General features: G+C 37.5%; 2 protein-coding genes across 3 annotated transcripts in view; one reads left to right on the top strand and one right to left on the bottom strand.

Moving 5' to 3' along the window:
• Positions 1–15,483, bottom strand: part of LOC124619793 (TATA-box-binding protein 2) — a 136,073-nt gene that overhangs the window by 72,272 nt on the left and 48,318 nt on the right. The window lies entirely within an intron of this gene.
• LOC124619792 (coiled-coil domain-containing protein 97) lies at positions 250–6,934 on the top strand. Of its 2 annotated transcripts, none has more exons than XM_047146383.1 (4): positions 250–753; positions 1,196–1,371; positions 1,493–1,864; positions 5,659–6,934. In XM_047146383.1, exons 1-4 carry the CDS (start codon positions 394–396, stop codon positions 5,900–5,902), a joined length of 1,152 nt encoding a protein of 383 aa, XP_047002339.1. In that variant the 5' UTR covers positions 250–393; the 3' UTR covers positions 5,903–6,934. The 2 variants fall into 2 exon arrangements, with proteins under 2 accessions (XP_047002339.1, XP_047002338.1); XM_047146382.1 differs by having other exon boundaries at positions 5,656–6,934.

Genomic DNA, 15,483 nt, shown 5'->3' with positions numbered 1-15,483 from the left:
TACCACCCACAGTTTTTTTTTTTTGTGTGTTAGACGGATGCTTCCGAAGGAGGTCAATCTACAATTGACGGAACTGAACAGAACTTCAAAACATTCCACAGTGCATTTCAGATGACAGCATTCACACAAACTTTCAAGAGGACGGGACATCAACGATTCCCGGGAAAAGTTTTGACGTCGATATTGTTGCCGTTGTGTTAAGATCGGAAATAACATCTTTGACTCAGTCTTGTCTTTGAAACGGTATAGTATAGTCCCATCTCTGCTTTCACAAAAACAAACAGGTGTACTGTTAGCAGTAAACACAACTTGTAAATGTTTTTTCTTGTTTAACTGTTTCACGAACATCAGAATGCTATCTATACATGTGTGTTTTGTTTAAATCATATTGAAATGGAAGTAGATGAAGTTTCAAAAGGACGAGAAATAAATGGCCAACCCAATGAAAAGACACGGTCATTCAACGATGAGAAGGAAAATATTCTCTGTGAGAATATGCTAAACCACGTAGCAGTTAACAAGCTTGCGCATTTCAAAAGTCAGCAGGTGGGAGAACCAGAACTCAGCACGCAACAGAAGAGGGATATAGCGAAAGAGCTTCTAATACGGAACCCAGAACAGTTTCTTGCGAGGTTTGGGAACCACCTTGAGGAAGAACATTTAGACTATTTTTCGGGTGTAAAATTTGATACGTACGAAATCCAATTTCATCTCAAACAGTTGCGAAGAGGACTCAGCAAGAAAAAGAAACAGGTGAGTCTTCTGCTTAGTGTATGTTTTGATTGCCGCAGAAGTGTCACTACTTTTAACGTGAACGTATGTACCGTTGCATAAGCAACTGCTTGAATTTTCGATCTGTTCGCGATAGTGGGTTAACATTCATGCCGTATGTTAGCAGCATATTATGTTTATTTGTGATATGTTCGTGCTTTTCAGATATACTGCTTTAAGTTTTCAGTTGCCGGTGTTTATAATGATATTTCTGTTGATGTTTTGTCCAATACTTGTTCGATACCATTCTTCTATTATTCGAGAAGTGGAGACACGGTCACTACAGTTAATCTCATGTAGTTACTAATATTGGTATTTAGTTCCATGGTATGTCTTTGTAAACATTTCCAAAATGCTTTCATCCTCCCCCCCCCCCCTCCCTGTCTCCCCCCATATATATATATATTTATAATTTTGTTCGTAGATCGACATACGAAATAGGAGATACCAAGCCTTAAAGAAATTATTGGATGAAGGGACATACTTCAGTGAGACAGAAATGATGAAACGAAATCCACTTTTATATGAACAGCTAATTGGGCAGTTCCTCACCAAGAAAGAAATAAGAAATAGAGATAAATGTGATGAAAATGCAAAAACGTAAGTTTATGCAATCCATATAGAGATGTATTTTTAATAATTTTACAATAATTGAATTAATTTCTAGTGATATCTTCTGTTATATGTGAATTCTTGTTGAACACCTTGTGTAATGTTGCAGATTTCTGTCAATACTGATGGATCAGCTGGACAGAGAAGAAATAGAGCGTCTGAAACAACAACAAAGAGACGATGAGGAGGCAGCAGTGGAGGAAGTTGATACCAGTGATGAAGAATCAGAAGAAAATAATGAAATAAATGAACAAGATCTAGTGAGGGAGGAAGAAGAAGAAGAGGATGATGAGAGTGATAATCAGATGAGTCCTTCACAGAGTGACAGAGAGAATGATGATAATGAGGCTGAGACTAGTCGAAATAGCTCTCAAAAGCCGAAGAAATTGTCTAGGAAAGAGAAGGAGCTTCTCCGAGAAGAATTTGTTACCAGCATGTATCAGAGTTTTCTTGATGGGAATGATAAGGATTTTGATTACAGGTACAGTGTGCTTCAGTTTTGGCTGTCATACTTTTAAGTTAATCAGTAGGAAGAAAAAAAAAATAGCAGTGCTTTGGTTTACTTCTAGACGCCAGGGCACTTCCCTTTTTGAGAGCCCTTCCTGGCACAAAGTAACAATGTAGGCGTGATTGAACCATGATATTGACCATCAAGGCATGGTCAGACAACACGAGCTGTGTACCTCCTTCCTGGTGGAATTACTGGAACTGATTGGCTGTCAGACCCCCTCCATCAAATAGGTGCTGCTCATGCATTGTTCTTTACATCTCTGGGCGTGTTTAGTGACATCTCGATTTCATAGGTTTATGTTCGTTAATGGGATCATTACATTTAGTATTAGTATTAAGAAAACAGTCTTAATCGTGTTTTTTATTTATTTCGTGCCAACCGGTTTCAGTCCAAATTAAAAAAAAAAACACAATTAAGACTGTTTTCTTAATACTAAGTTAATTTATACTAATCGCTGTTACTCCAAACCATGGGAACATTTCACCTGAGCACCCAATACACATGATCTTAATACTTTTGAAATGATCATAAAGGGAGAAAAAGAAGGAAATATGGAAAGATAGAAGCAGCTGTTGGAAGGATGGGAAAAGAAGCTAGCATAAATTTAGACTTCACAGCACATGTTGAAGGGCAAGTCAAAATGTTCAGAGAATACATTTGAAAACATGAAGAATAACCAGTATCCCAGCAGCGACAACTCTGTCCTGGCCCACACTGACTGCTACCACCATGCAGCAACACAGCTCTGTCAACAGCAAGAGTTCTAGGTTATTCTTTGTGGTTTAATATCCCTGGTAATACATGTCAATAAAACAAATGTCTCACTAGAGTAATATGGGACAGTTCTATTGAATGGATAAATAAAACTCCAATTTAAAAATGATTGTGTTCAGCAAACAAGGCAACCCTTTTCATCAAAATTGAGTGTCACATGAGAGAATTAATGAATAGTTTCGGCTGATTCCATATACATATTCCAAGAAGGAATTTTGAAATGCCTGCTGAAACATCAGAGAAAATGTGCCTCAGGACGCACAGGAGGGACACCCAAATGTATCATCTGTCACTCAAAATGCTGTTGTAGCTTCTCTTGTAGAGTAAAGAGGATTCTTCAGTAGTACCTAAGTATGTTAAGAAAGGAGCCACCATGTACCTGACTAACTTGAAAATACTGGTTAACTATTTTATATATGTATATTTCGCAGATTTCTTTGACTGCACAAAATCCAGGAAATTGAGGTAGTTTTGGTGTGGGGATAGGTACGGTTTAAATCATAATGAATTTCAAGTAGTAACCAAACATGTATTAAAACAGTTATCGCTATTGCAGCTGCATGTGCTATTACTGTTTACTTTGTTGCTGTGGTTACTACCCTTGCTAAGAAGCTTCAAAGACTTATAACCTTCCATGTATTGAGCTGTATACACATAGGGGATCTTCAAACTCATTGTCATCAGGTTACTGTGCCTCTCGCTCATATATCTAGTATCACATATTGAATTTGCTTCCCATGGAGGTGACTTGATGGGCAAAGGTTCTTTAGAGATGCTATTTCTACAAGGAGCAAATTGTGATATACAGCTCTTAGGTTTGTGTGCAGATGTGTAGTGTAGCATTTCAGTCTCAATGTGCTTTGACTAATGTGATATTCAAGAGGAGTAAACTACGCGCTGGTACTGGATTTCACCCTCTCCCTTCTCTCGTCATCATCATACAACCCAAATATAACACCATATTCTAGCCTCATCCATTAGACTCACCTACACTCCTCAAATACTCACAAGATACAACTCTCTCATATCTGAAGGAAAGGGGCCATTTTGTGTGGTGTAAGAAAACCCTTTCTGAAGAGGCCACTCAACTTACCCACTGAGGTCTCTCAGCCAACAATGCTGTGCGGCTTTACTTATTACATTTATGCTCATGAGAAAGTGAAGTACATGGCCTGGTTTATTGTCTGATATGTCGTCAGCATTAATGGAGATCATGGTATCCTGAGGTCCTGCAAAGGACCGTCTCCTTGCAACCAGTGTATATAATATGGTTCTAGGGAAAAAAAAAGAATATTTCATTATATGAGGAAGCGGTGACTGCAGTAGTGTCATAGAAGAAATTGTACAAATGAAAATAGTTGATAACATTCACAACCTGCAGCTGAGTAATTGTGAGAGCCAGCCATTGGGATGCTGAAGCGGGTGGAATGAGAGTGGTGTGAGTACAATTTGTGACAATGGACAAGGAACTTTTGATGACACTTACATCACAGCTATCTCAGGGTAATATTGTGATCTGCTACACAATCAGTAGTTACTGTTTGGCAGTATCTGGAGATACTTTGCCAAAACCTTATGTAGTGGAAACTGCTTAACTGGAAACCATTTAGCATAAAACTTGTTAGATAACTTGCTATTAATTGATAAAGTTCCTTGTTTAGAGGAATTATTGAATACTTCATCCATTAGCTGTAGCATTTCATTTTTTCTTTCAACATACTTGATTTTTCATTATTTTTCTGTTAGATTTAGAGCTTTCATACTGTTTTATATCATATGAACTAAAGAGGCAAAACATTATGACCACTACCCACTGCAGGATCAAATGCTGCCTGATGATGTTATGGCCCCATAATGCCACAAAGGAAGAATATAAGCAGGGCAGAGACAAATGGGGAATAATTCTAGTTCCCTGTGGGCCACAACTGGGGAAATCTGCTGACAAAAGGTAGATTGTTATAGCATGGCACCTGGGAGCAGGCACCTCGGAAGAGACAAAGTTGGTCGGCTGTGTGCATATGTGGAGAGTGATTGAAAGACAGTGAAACCACAGGTAGGAGACAAGGTGTTGGACACACATGCCTCATCACAGAATATGGAGGTCAGAGGCTTGTCTGTTGTATAGACAATGATCAGTAATAAAGCTGACAACATAGTACAATGTTAGTGTCGGCACATGTGTTACACAGCTTATCTTTCAACACATATTGTTGAGCATTGAACTTAGTATAAAACAATCCTGTGTGTTCCCACACAGTAGTTACAGTTGTAGTGGGCAAGGGATTATCAAGACTGGACCACGGGTCACTGGAATCGTGTCACCTGGTCAGATGACTCACATTTCTTGTTAAGCCAGGTCGATGGTCGTGTCCAGATATCCTGTCATCCAGTGAAACAGTTGCTCAAAACATGCTCTGTGCCACAGACACAGGGCACTTGGGCCAGTGTTATGCTATTCACCTCAGCTGCCATTAGACCTATGGTAGTAATCAGAGGTGCCATACAGCTGTGAATTACATGAAAATTATTGCAGATTACCTGCATCAATTCATACTTGATGTCTTCCTCATAGCAGTGGTTTTTCCAATAGGAAAACTGCCCATATTAAAAGGCCAGAATCATGCTTGATAGTGAGCTCACATTGGTGTCTTGGCCACGAATGCCTGATCTGAAACCAACAGAACACACCTGGGATGCTGTTGGGCACCAGCTCTGTGCTCACAAACCAACAGCTCTTAATTTACTGAGACCTATGCATAGACTTCTGGTGCCACATACCTCGAGAAACCTATCAAGGACTATTCAGATCCACGGCACGCTGAACCACTGCTGCACTTCATTCCAAGGGTGGACCGATATGCTGTTAAGTAGAGGTCATAATGTTTTGGCTCATCGTTTAGTGTGCGTGCATGGGGGTGGGGGGATGCATGAGAGAGAGAGAGAGACTGACTTTGTTTCTTTCGCTATACATATGTTTCCCCACACAGCAGCAAGGTGGATGGTAATCCAGACTATGAGTGCCTGGCAGTTCGCACACAAGATGAGGAAGAAAAGTATTTTGATGCCGAATCACCAGAGATTTTATCAGGAGATGAAGACAATACCTGTGCCATGCAGCAGGGTAATCGCTGTGACAATGATGATGATGAAGAAGATGAACTAGATTTATTCATGAAAAACTTGAAACCTGAAGCAACACCAAGTGACCTTGCTACTGAAATGGAGAAAATATAAATCAGAAGTTTTGTGATATATATGTAGACCATAGAATGATTCATTGTTTATATTGGAGGAGTATGGCAGCAAATTATGGAGACTGATACTCTGTAAAGATTGAGGCACTGTTATTAAGACAGGTTTAATGTTGTTGACAAGTTCTCCAAAGTTATTGTTTCCACATTTGGAAAAATCAATAAATGTTTCAACTGTAAGCATTCGCCTGATTTGATTTCATTCAATACATTTATTGCCCAGTAGCATGTCTTCAGTTTTTGTATTGACATTAGGCTTGCAATGACCATGCGAAATTGCGCACATTCCCTTGAATGATTTAAATCATACCTGCAGAAGTCCAATCGATTGATAGCATTTTCATTCTTTTTTCTCCCCATAAAATACAATTATTTATGTTTGTATGATTATAATTCTAATTTCGATATATTTGTTGGACTGTGGACATGTGTCCTCTTCCATATTTACCCTTTTTCTATAATTTAAAACCATAGTTTTTCAAAAGTCAAATGAAAGTACTGTGAGTACTTTTCTCACATCTCCACATCATGCGTTAATCTTTTTTATTTAGCAATTTTACCATATGTTAATTAAGGTGTATTATAAATAAGACATTCATGGCATGATTGTTCACACTTAGTGTTCCTTTAAATTGGTGTTACAGTTATTCATAAGTAATGTCTCTGTTGTAACTAGATACATGATAAATATCAAATAACTACAGAGAAGTAATTTGGTGCACAAAAATTCACAATCCAAATGAATTTTGTCCATAATATACTTCTATCTCTTGATTTTCTGAAATGGTATTTAACTGGATTGTTGGTAACTCAGAAACTTAATCTTGCAACTTCTTCTTAGAGAAAGATTAATGCAGTGAAATATAATGTTTATGTTCAGTTCAGTCTCACTAATTTTAGCCACACTTCAAAGGACTGTATTTATTTACTTTTTTATCTGTTATTCTATGTACAGTGTACATAATCTTTTTTATGTGAATATTGTAAATAAATTACGAATAAAACAATAATTTTACATACTTTTGTCTGATTATCAGTTGGTGATACAAAATAAGTATAAGAAGAAAATAAGAAAAGATTACATCAGTTGACTCCCATCTGTAAATATTCTTTATATCCCATATTGGAAGAAAAGACAGGCTGACACTCATAAAAGTTTAAAGAAAGATGAGTAGTGATGTTACTCTGTACCAAGAAAAACAGAAAAGTGTCAGTGGAGTGCAATAACTGAATAACTGACACTGAAATTTCAGCTCTGACAGTGACCTACAGGGATGTGAAAAGTCAGCAGTTGGCCCAGGCCGAAGATGGGGGGCGGGCTAGAAAAGGTGGGTAAAAGAGGAAGAGACCACAAAAGGAGAAAAAGAAATAAAAAGTGAGTATGTATGATACATGATTTCAGAGTTTTTAGTGATGTGGCTTATAAGTCCTTTATGTTTTTTCGTGGTGTCAGTTTGCCTGAACAACAAAATACACAATCATAATAATTATGAAATGATTGTAAAAGGGATAAAGAAGGAAATCTGGAAAGAAAGAAACAGGTGATGGAGGGATTGAAGGAGAGGTTAGTGTAAATTTAGACTACTAAGCATATGTTGTGGTTGGGGGGGGGGGGGGGAGGGGGAGGGCTGATCAGGCTGTTCAGAATGTCCAGAAATGAAAATCCTCAGTTTTGGGTTGGTATTGGAGGGGGGGAGGGCGCGGCTGGGAGAGAAACAAATATGACATTTGTGCTGTTATGTTGCAATGATCATACCGTTCATCCAGCTAACCATGCATACTTTCATGAATTATGTTCCATTCACTATGTTTGTCTTTGCATTGTGCTGGTAGTATGTTCTAGGTGTGGTAGTGCTCAAGTCGAATCATAGAAGCGGGTCACTGTGCCACTCACATGGTAAAGTCATTGAGGTGCAGTACCGAACTAATCTGACAAACTGAAGTTTTGCGGACAGTGGTGTCAGTGTTATTTTGCTACTGTATGTCATGACACTAACATATATTCACATTTTGTTCTGAGCTTGCTAATAATTAAGTAAATCAAATGCAACAAACTCCTGATTATCTGGGCACAGATTATTAATGCATAGATAGTGATATGTGAAAAAATAAAAAATGAAGCCTGAAATATTCTGTTATAATTTTTAAAAAATTGATTTACAATATAAATTTCTGGACGTGTAAATGTAGGTCACAAAAGCATCCACAACTAGTTAAAAAACAATGCCCATAAACCAGGTTTTGAGTAGCTGCTGTTCTCGTATAGTTCTTTATTATTTACCAGTAAAGAATGATATGTGTGTGTGTGTGTGTGTGTGAGAGAGAGAGAGAGAGAGAGAGAGAGAGAGAGAGAGATTTTTCCTCATCAACAGTTCAGTGGTCAGTCATGGTAAATTTGTGATTACTGGCAAATGACAACATAGTTTGCTGTACTCTTCCCACATATGTGCAAGTGTGCAGACGACAATGCTGTTTGGCACCCTAAAACAATAATTGCCACCAGATGTATGAGAATATGTGACACAAAGCCAACCACAAAAATTTTCATATTAAAGCCATAGCTAAGCAGGGATTGTCCACTCTTTGCACACTTAGTGCAACAAGATTGATGTCAGATTGTTGTGTCACTAAATCACCTTTTTTGAGCTTCTGATTGTATGTAAGCATTGCATTTATCATTGGTCAGTGAGGTGCTATGAAGGTTTTGCATGTGTGTAATTTGTTTCCTTATTCCATAAATCGAGTTTACTGCCTTTCTCAAATACTGCTCATTACTTGATGTGGGCTGCTTGTGGATCAGTCACACCTTTCATTAAATACTCTTAAATAAACACATATATTCTAAAAAATTTAAAACAATGAAATCACAGGATTTACCCAACATTATTTCAACAGAGTTTTTATGAATTATGTTGGACTGATCTAATGATGGCTTAGAGCCCCCAGCTGCTAACAACAATAAACTGTTACTGGATTTATGTGGCTTAAAATTTATTCAGTGTGCTCCTGAACACTTACATAATTGCCTGACTGTAGTATTGCCTCCAGCATAGAAAACAGAGGGCTAGACTGTTCGCCGGGGTCACACAGCATGAGTAAAACTTAACTCATAGTAGATGAAACATAAGCATGGCACCTCACAAGGTTTGGCACTTAGTTAGTCCCTGTTTGTGATCGATGCATAAGTCAAGGACTCAAAAAACAAACAGTGGAAAATCCAGGATGGAATGTAACAATATTATGAAAAGGAAAGATGCCACTCACCATACATCGTCGACTCAGCATCTCCACTATATGGTGAGTGGCCACTTTCCTTTTCATAATATTGTTTCAAAGACTCAAAAGTAATTTGAAGTTGTTGGTTTATTTATTTATCTGAAGAAAGAACTGTGGATTGACTGAACTAGTCACAAGCAAAATAATAACTGAACAAGTATGTAACAGTTTCACATCTTTTCAGCATTATAAAACCTATATTTACGGTTGCAAACTAATAAAAGTGAAGAGCTCTATTCTACCACAACAATTTTAATTCATGTGTTTATTGTTGGGCATATGTTAAGAGTCTTCAAATTGCAAGAATAATTATACAAAGGTTTCTAAATTACTGCACATCAACACAGTTCTCCAGCATAATTCAAGACAAATGACAGTAGTTATGGTGGAATATCAAGTTCTTTTATATAGTTTATTACACCGCCAGGAAATCTTCAGAAGGACTCTTGAATGCATGTGTGGGACATGTTCATACTACATGAGCAGTTGTCTGTTGTTCAGCACCAGAGTCATATGGCCGTGCTGAAAATTGGCCCCATTTCTGGAGTGTGTCTGCACATCTTCAGAAACTTGTTCGAACATGATTCAGAGTAGTCCAAATTGCCTGAGGCTGGTTAAATCTGGGAGGCTTCTCGTGGATGCAGGACTATTTCAGGCATTGTGCAGGACAGATATGTTGCCAGCAGCAATAATTCTGTCTCTGATAAGAGTGGGATGTCTTGGGAGGTCAGGGTTATCAACAAATTTTTGATATTCACATAGTAGCAAACTCCTCTGACTGCTAAGGTGGAATATGACTCAAGATAGATAACCAGTAAGTAGATTGAATTGACACACTAACAATGTGCATGGATTTTTAAGTAGTACACCTATCTTTTCCACAAATGGATTATTAAACCAGATAGACACACAGTACTTTGCCATTGAGTATATGAATCTGAGTGCCGATACTGAAAGAGTGTCTGCTGATGATCCCCAACTAATGCCACAGAGCTTATAAAAATTGTTATTTGTGCCTTTGAGCTTGATGCTTGCATTAAAAGGAAGTGTCCTGTCTTATTTTAACAATTTGTGTAAGGAGGCAAAGCTGTAAATCTCCGACATTTTAAATGTATCTTATAAACTCTTTCTGTAAGTTATTCAGACATTTGGATTCTGGGTTTATATATTTATTCAGACATTTGGATTCTGGGTTTATATATCTTCATTACCATTCTAGGATACAATGTTCACCATTATACAATACAGAGTTCACTAATAATAAGCCACATGCAAATAAACCATGTATTTGCCAGAAATCACCTATAAGATTACTCTTAAAACACAGTATTATGGAATCTACCCACATCCTGTACCTCGCAGAACATTGTAAACTTGATATTTGTGACGATAATAAAATTCAGTTGCAACTGAAATGTAATTTATGTTATACAAGGCACAAAAATAAGTTATTTGCATTTCACCTCCTAATCTAGAGTTCAGAATGTGATTCTAGTACAACTGAGGGAAGAAACTGTGAATCCCTTCAAATCATGAGACATTATTATCATTGATATTATTATTATTTTACCCTCTTCCATTACGGTATACCTAGGCTCATTCTGCATCTGTGAATGTTGTTCTCAATGATGATAATTAACTGTAATGATTTAAAAGTAGTCAGTATATTCATTTGAATGCTGAGTCTCTGGTAATGTGCAAACAGTGTATATTAAGTGAATAATGTAGCTAAAGGGAAAAAGGGACATTTTTGATAAAACAGCTCTTCTAATAACTGCCAATGTATAAATTTGCTGAATTTATGAGAAGACTATGATCATTGTTCTTGATAAAAAAAAAATTAACCACCTATTACAGTGCATCACGTCTACAAAAATTCTCTCTTTCTGCACTCCTTTTTGTAGGATGTCAACATGATGAGAATGAGGATGTGAAGAAAATATGTGTGTACCCTTTTGTTTTTTCACTTTCGAAACATCAAATTCAACTGTGGTGTCTCAATATTAATGACAGTAGCTATTCTGTGTTTAGCTTTTCCTTCTTTTACAAAACATCAAATTCAACAGTGGTGTCTCAATAACAAGGACAGTGGCTATTCTGAGTCTAGCTTTTCCTTCGTTAATAGACTTCATATAAATGTAACTTTACGTAGCACCATAGATACATCCTGATGTTTCATTCTTGATATCAGCAGAGGCAGAGAGATTGACTGTTTAAATAAGTGAAACTTTAAGCTTTGAGAACTGCGATCCCTTCAAAAATGTATCACTTGAAAAATTTGAGTCTCCCATTCACTTATACGAATGTTTCAATAACTGAGCATTGGGTTCTGTTCCGGCGTAACGTCAAGTGCAGGTACGTCGGCCAGGAACATTACAGCAGAGAGGGCTGTGAGACGATGACAGCCAATAGTACACTGACAGACCCCTCTCTAAGATGACACTGAGACAGGAGCGGCATCTAGGCCAAGAGAATATAAGCGCCACTCTATCTGGCCGAAGCCCGAGTTGAAGATGAGCTATCCTACGAACTTAAGAACTGTATTGTTTTGCTAGTATTGGAATTATATATACTGAAGCACATTGATTATTTGGTTGTCCCCATTTGCTTGCGACACGCCTTTGTGAGTACGCAAAGTTAAGTATTGCCATTTATCTTACTGTAATAAACTCTATTAATATGATTTGCTTGAATTGTTGTCTAGTGATCCGAGAAAGCAGGTTTCCTAGGCACCCTGTATTAGATGAGTGGGCAGAACATAACAGGTTCAGGGTCTACATAGGATATTATTGGTTTATGGGCAAAAATATGGAAAAACCAAAAACCACCCGGTACATGAAGAATTGGGTAAAAGAAATGGAAAAGAATCAGGGTGGGAAGGAGGCAGAGACCAGGACTCGAACCCAGCTGCTCCACTTTAGAATGGTTGCCTTATCCATCTGGACATGCTTTCTGTCAGACCCAAAATCCCCAGCTTTCTGCATGCTGAACTGCAATGATGTCCACACATTAACCCCTTACTTGCAGTTTTCTGATTCCTGTGGGTGTTGTGCATCCACAGTGTATCTTCTGAGAGATATGTCTGACAGAACAGACATCACTTATATCTATAATTCTATGGGCATGATGGCTGTTTGATGAGAAACCAATATCTGAACTCCTATGGGAGACAGAAATCTGTGAGTAGGGGGTTTAATGGGCAGGGTTCATTGTGGAGAGGTCAATGGAAAGTTGAGAATTTGGGTTTTGACAGAAAGCATATCTAGATGGCCAAGGCAGGTAAGGCAACCATTTTAGAGAAGTGGAGCATCTGGGTTCAACTCCCGGTCTGGCATAAATTTTCAATTCTCATTGTTGCATTGTCGCAATACCCTGAGCAGTTGGAAGTCATTATTTCCTTCCTATCTCTTTCTCATCCCATTCCCTTTCCTGTTCACCTAATTAGCCATTCTTTCAGCACATTATCTGGACATCCAGACTGAAGATTTCAGAAGTTCTGATAGTTAGCAGGCAATTAGTAGTGTTTTATAAAGCTGTATGACAAGCAATAATATACTGTAAATAAAACTGTGTATCTAATGGTGTAAAAGATATTCTTTGAAAAATACCACTGTAATCAAGTAATCAAGCATTGTACATTCCATCTTGGATTTTCCATTGTTTGATTCAAGTAAATTTTAAGTTCCGGATAGCAGTTAAACAGCAAATATACAATAAAACTGAGGAGATGGAAGATTTTTTTCAGAGCAACAGCTTTCCTACTAATTTACTCAGTTAAATTTGGATGGCACAACATGATCAGCATTAAGCAGTATAGTGATAGACTATTGTTAATTCAGTATATACATTATGTATCTATGATGTCTTTGTCTTGACTCATTCTGCATCTCTGAAGGTTCTTCTTATTGAAGGGACCTAAAAAAACACAATGAATGAATAAATGAACATAAATAAGTGCAATAAAAACAATGAAGTCCATTAGATGTCAACACACTGCCATGATTAGCTTCTGTCAAATCTTAACTGATGACTCTATATTGTTACCAGACAAAAAATGTGATTGGCATGCTTGTCAGAGACCCAGCTTCAATTTCCATCTGAGGAGAACATTTTTTTGGATTTTCCATGTACCATACGTATTAACGGAATAAGAAATGGATGATATTAGTCAATGTTTGAATGTATAGCACCAGCCTAATTAAAATCAGATTTCCTGGGCCATCTCTTCCAATACTGGTACTGATGATCGCTCCAAAACCAACTGAGGAATACACCTCTTGTCCTGCTGTTGAAGGTATTAATCAGCTACTTCGACAAGACTATTACATCCTAAAATCATGCACTGAAATGAATTCCATTCTGTCTAACATTTTACCCACCACAAATAGAATAGCTTTTTGTCACCCACTACCCCCAATATCCACGACATCATAATCAGACCCTAGCTCCTTCTGCATCTGTTTCCCTATCCTGTAGTTCCTTCCCCTATGACTATCCTCAGTTTAAAACTTGTCCAACGCACCCTCCTATAACCACTGAGACCAGCGCTGTCACTAGCAAACATATCCTATCCAAGGAAGAGCCACCTGTGAAACAACACTTGTTGTGTACCAGCTGTTATAGAAACACTGCTTGGTCTTCTCCACTGGTATGACTGCCACCGAGTTATCAGTTAAGGTGAATGGGAATAGACAGAGGGTAAATTTTGGTACTGTGCTGCAACATGACAGTCATGATTTCAGTGCCCGACACTAGTGTCTCAGAACTCGACAGGTGGGAATTGGCATTACAGCAAGTGCTTGGTCATGCCAACCACATGGCCTAAAATTGCGTTATTTCTATGGTGTCAGCATTTATTTTCAGTAACTATTCCTTTTCTTCACTCCCGTTTATTTTTCTACATCTTTCATTTTTTGATCTGTCCATTGCTCCCCACCTATCTACCACATGTCATGCACTTAGCTTCCCACTTATTACTGCCCTTTTGCACAATGATTTTTCTTAAATTTTTTTCCTCCCTGTAATCTCTGTCTTACTTTGCTTCCCTATCTTCCACATCTAATTTCTCAGGTTTCCAAATCTCATCTGGCACAGAAACCAACAATCAGTCTTTCCTTCTCACCCGGTGCAGTAAGTCTCCGCTGCCGCAGGGCTCTTGGGAACATTCCATAACACTCCCCATTTCTTAACCTCGCCAGTCCTTTTCCTTCATCCCTCTTCTTTTCCTTTCAACTGTTCTGCCAAAAGATGCACTCTGAATACAAGTAATTTAAATTCACTGGTCCTAGTGTTACCAACAGATCATATAAAGTAATAATAGAAGGTAAATACCAAATGTGCTTTTCTTTGTTTCTCATTCCTAGAAATTTACTTTCATTTATAACTCAAAATCTTCAGTTTTTACAATGAGTCGATAGTTCAGCAAGCTTTCTTTTATTAATCAAATGAATGATATATTGTGACTGTGTGACTAAGTGTGTAAGTACCAAATGTGGACCTGATCCTAGGGTATTTTCAGTCAATGTGTCTTTTAGCTTTGGCAATAATTTGTGAATGTGAAAAATGGCACATTGCACCATGGTTTGGAATATATATTACGTGTAGGTCTTCCTATATATAAATGGCTTGGTAAGTCAGTTCACTGGTCAGAGAAATGCAAGGATACCACTATCAATGTGATCATGATCACTGAAACACTACACTCTTCAAACTATCATCAGGTTGCAGAAAATTTAATTTTTTTAAAGAATAAATATTGTTGTTCCTTTATTAGCAGCAGTACCACATGCTATATTATCTAAGGATGGAAATATATTTATCTGTTTATAAGATATGGGTAAACTGCCTCCACCCCTGATTCTTTAAAGAAGTAACTTCTACAAATAAAATATCTTCACACATCTCATTATTTTACAAATGAGTAATATGCGATACTGGGTAAGTATAATCTGGCTAAATTGCACTCTGTTTTAAGAAAAGCTAGTTTTACATGCATCTTAATGTTTATGATGTCATATCACTTGAACTATATGTTTTACAATGATACAACCGTGCAGATACAGTCCACGGTATATGTAGATACTGTCTGCAAAATGTGTTTGAAATATAGTATGTGGTAAAGAAGTAATAAATTAAACAGCCATGTAGTAAGTGATAAACTTTTTTCTTGTATTATTTTGTAGGGGGTTTCAGCTAGAAAGGTTTCAAAGAGGTTTGCAAGGTTTGTTGTAAATTGGTCATGTTATCATTTACAAATACTGGTTGACTATAGTCTGGGTTATATGCACC

The sequence above is a fragment of the Schistocerca americana genome, chromosome 6, assembly GCF_021461395.2.
Source record: "Schistocerca americana isolate TAMUIC-IGC-003095 chromosome 6, iqSchAmer2.1, whole genome shotgun sequence".
Classification (NCBI taxonomy): domain Eukaryota; kingdom Metazoa; phylum Arthropoda; class Insecta; order Orthoptera; family Acrididae; genus Schistocerca; species Schistocerca americana.
The sequence above is the reverse complement of the archived record's forward strand: the minus strand, read 5'-3'. Positions and strand labels throughout refer to the sequence as shown.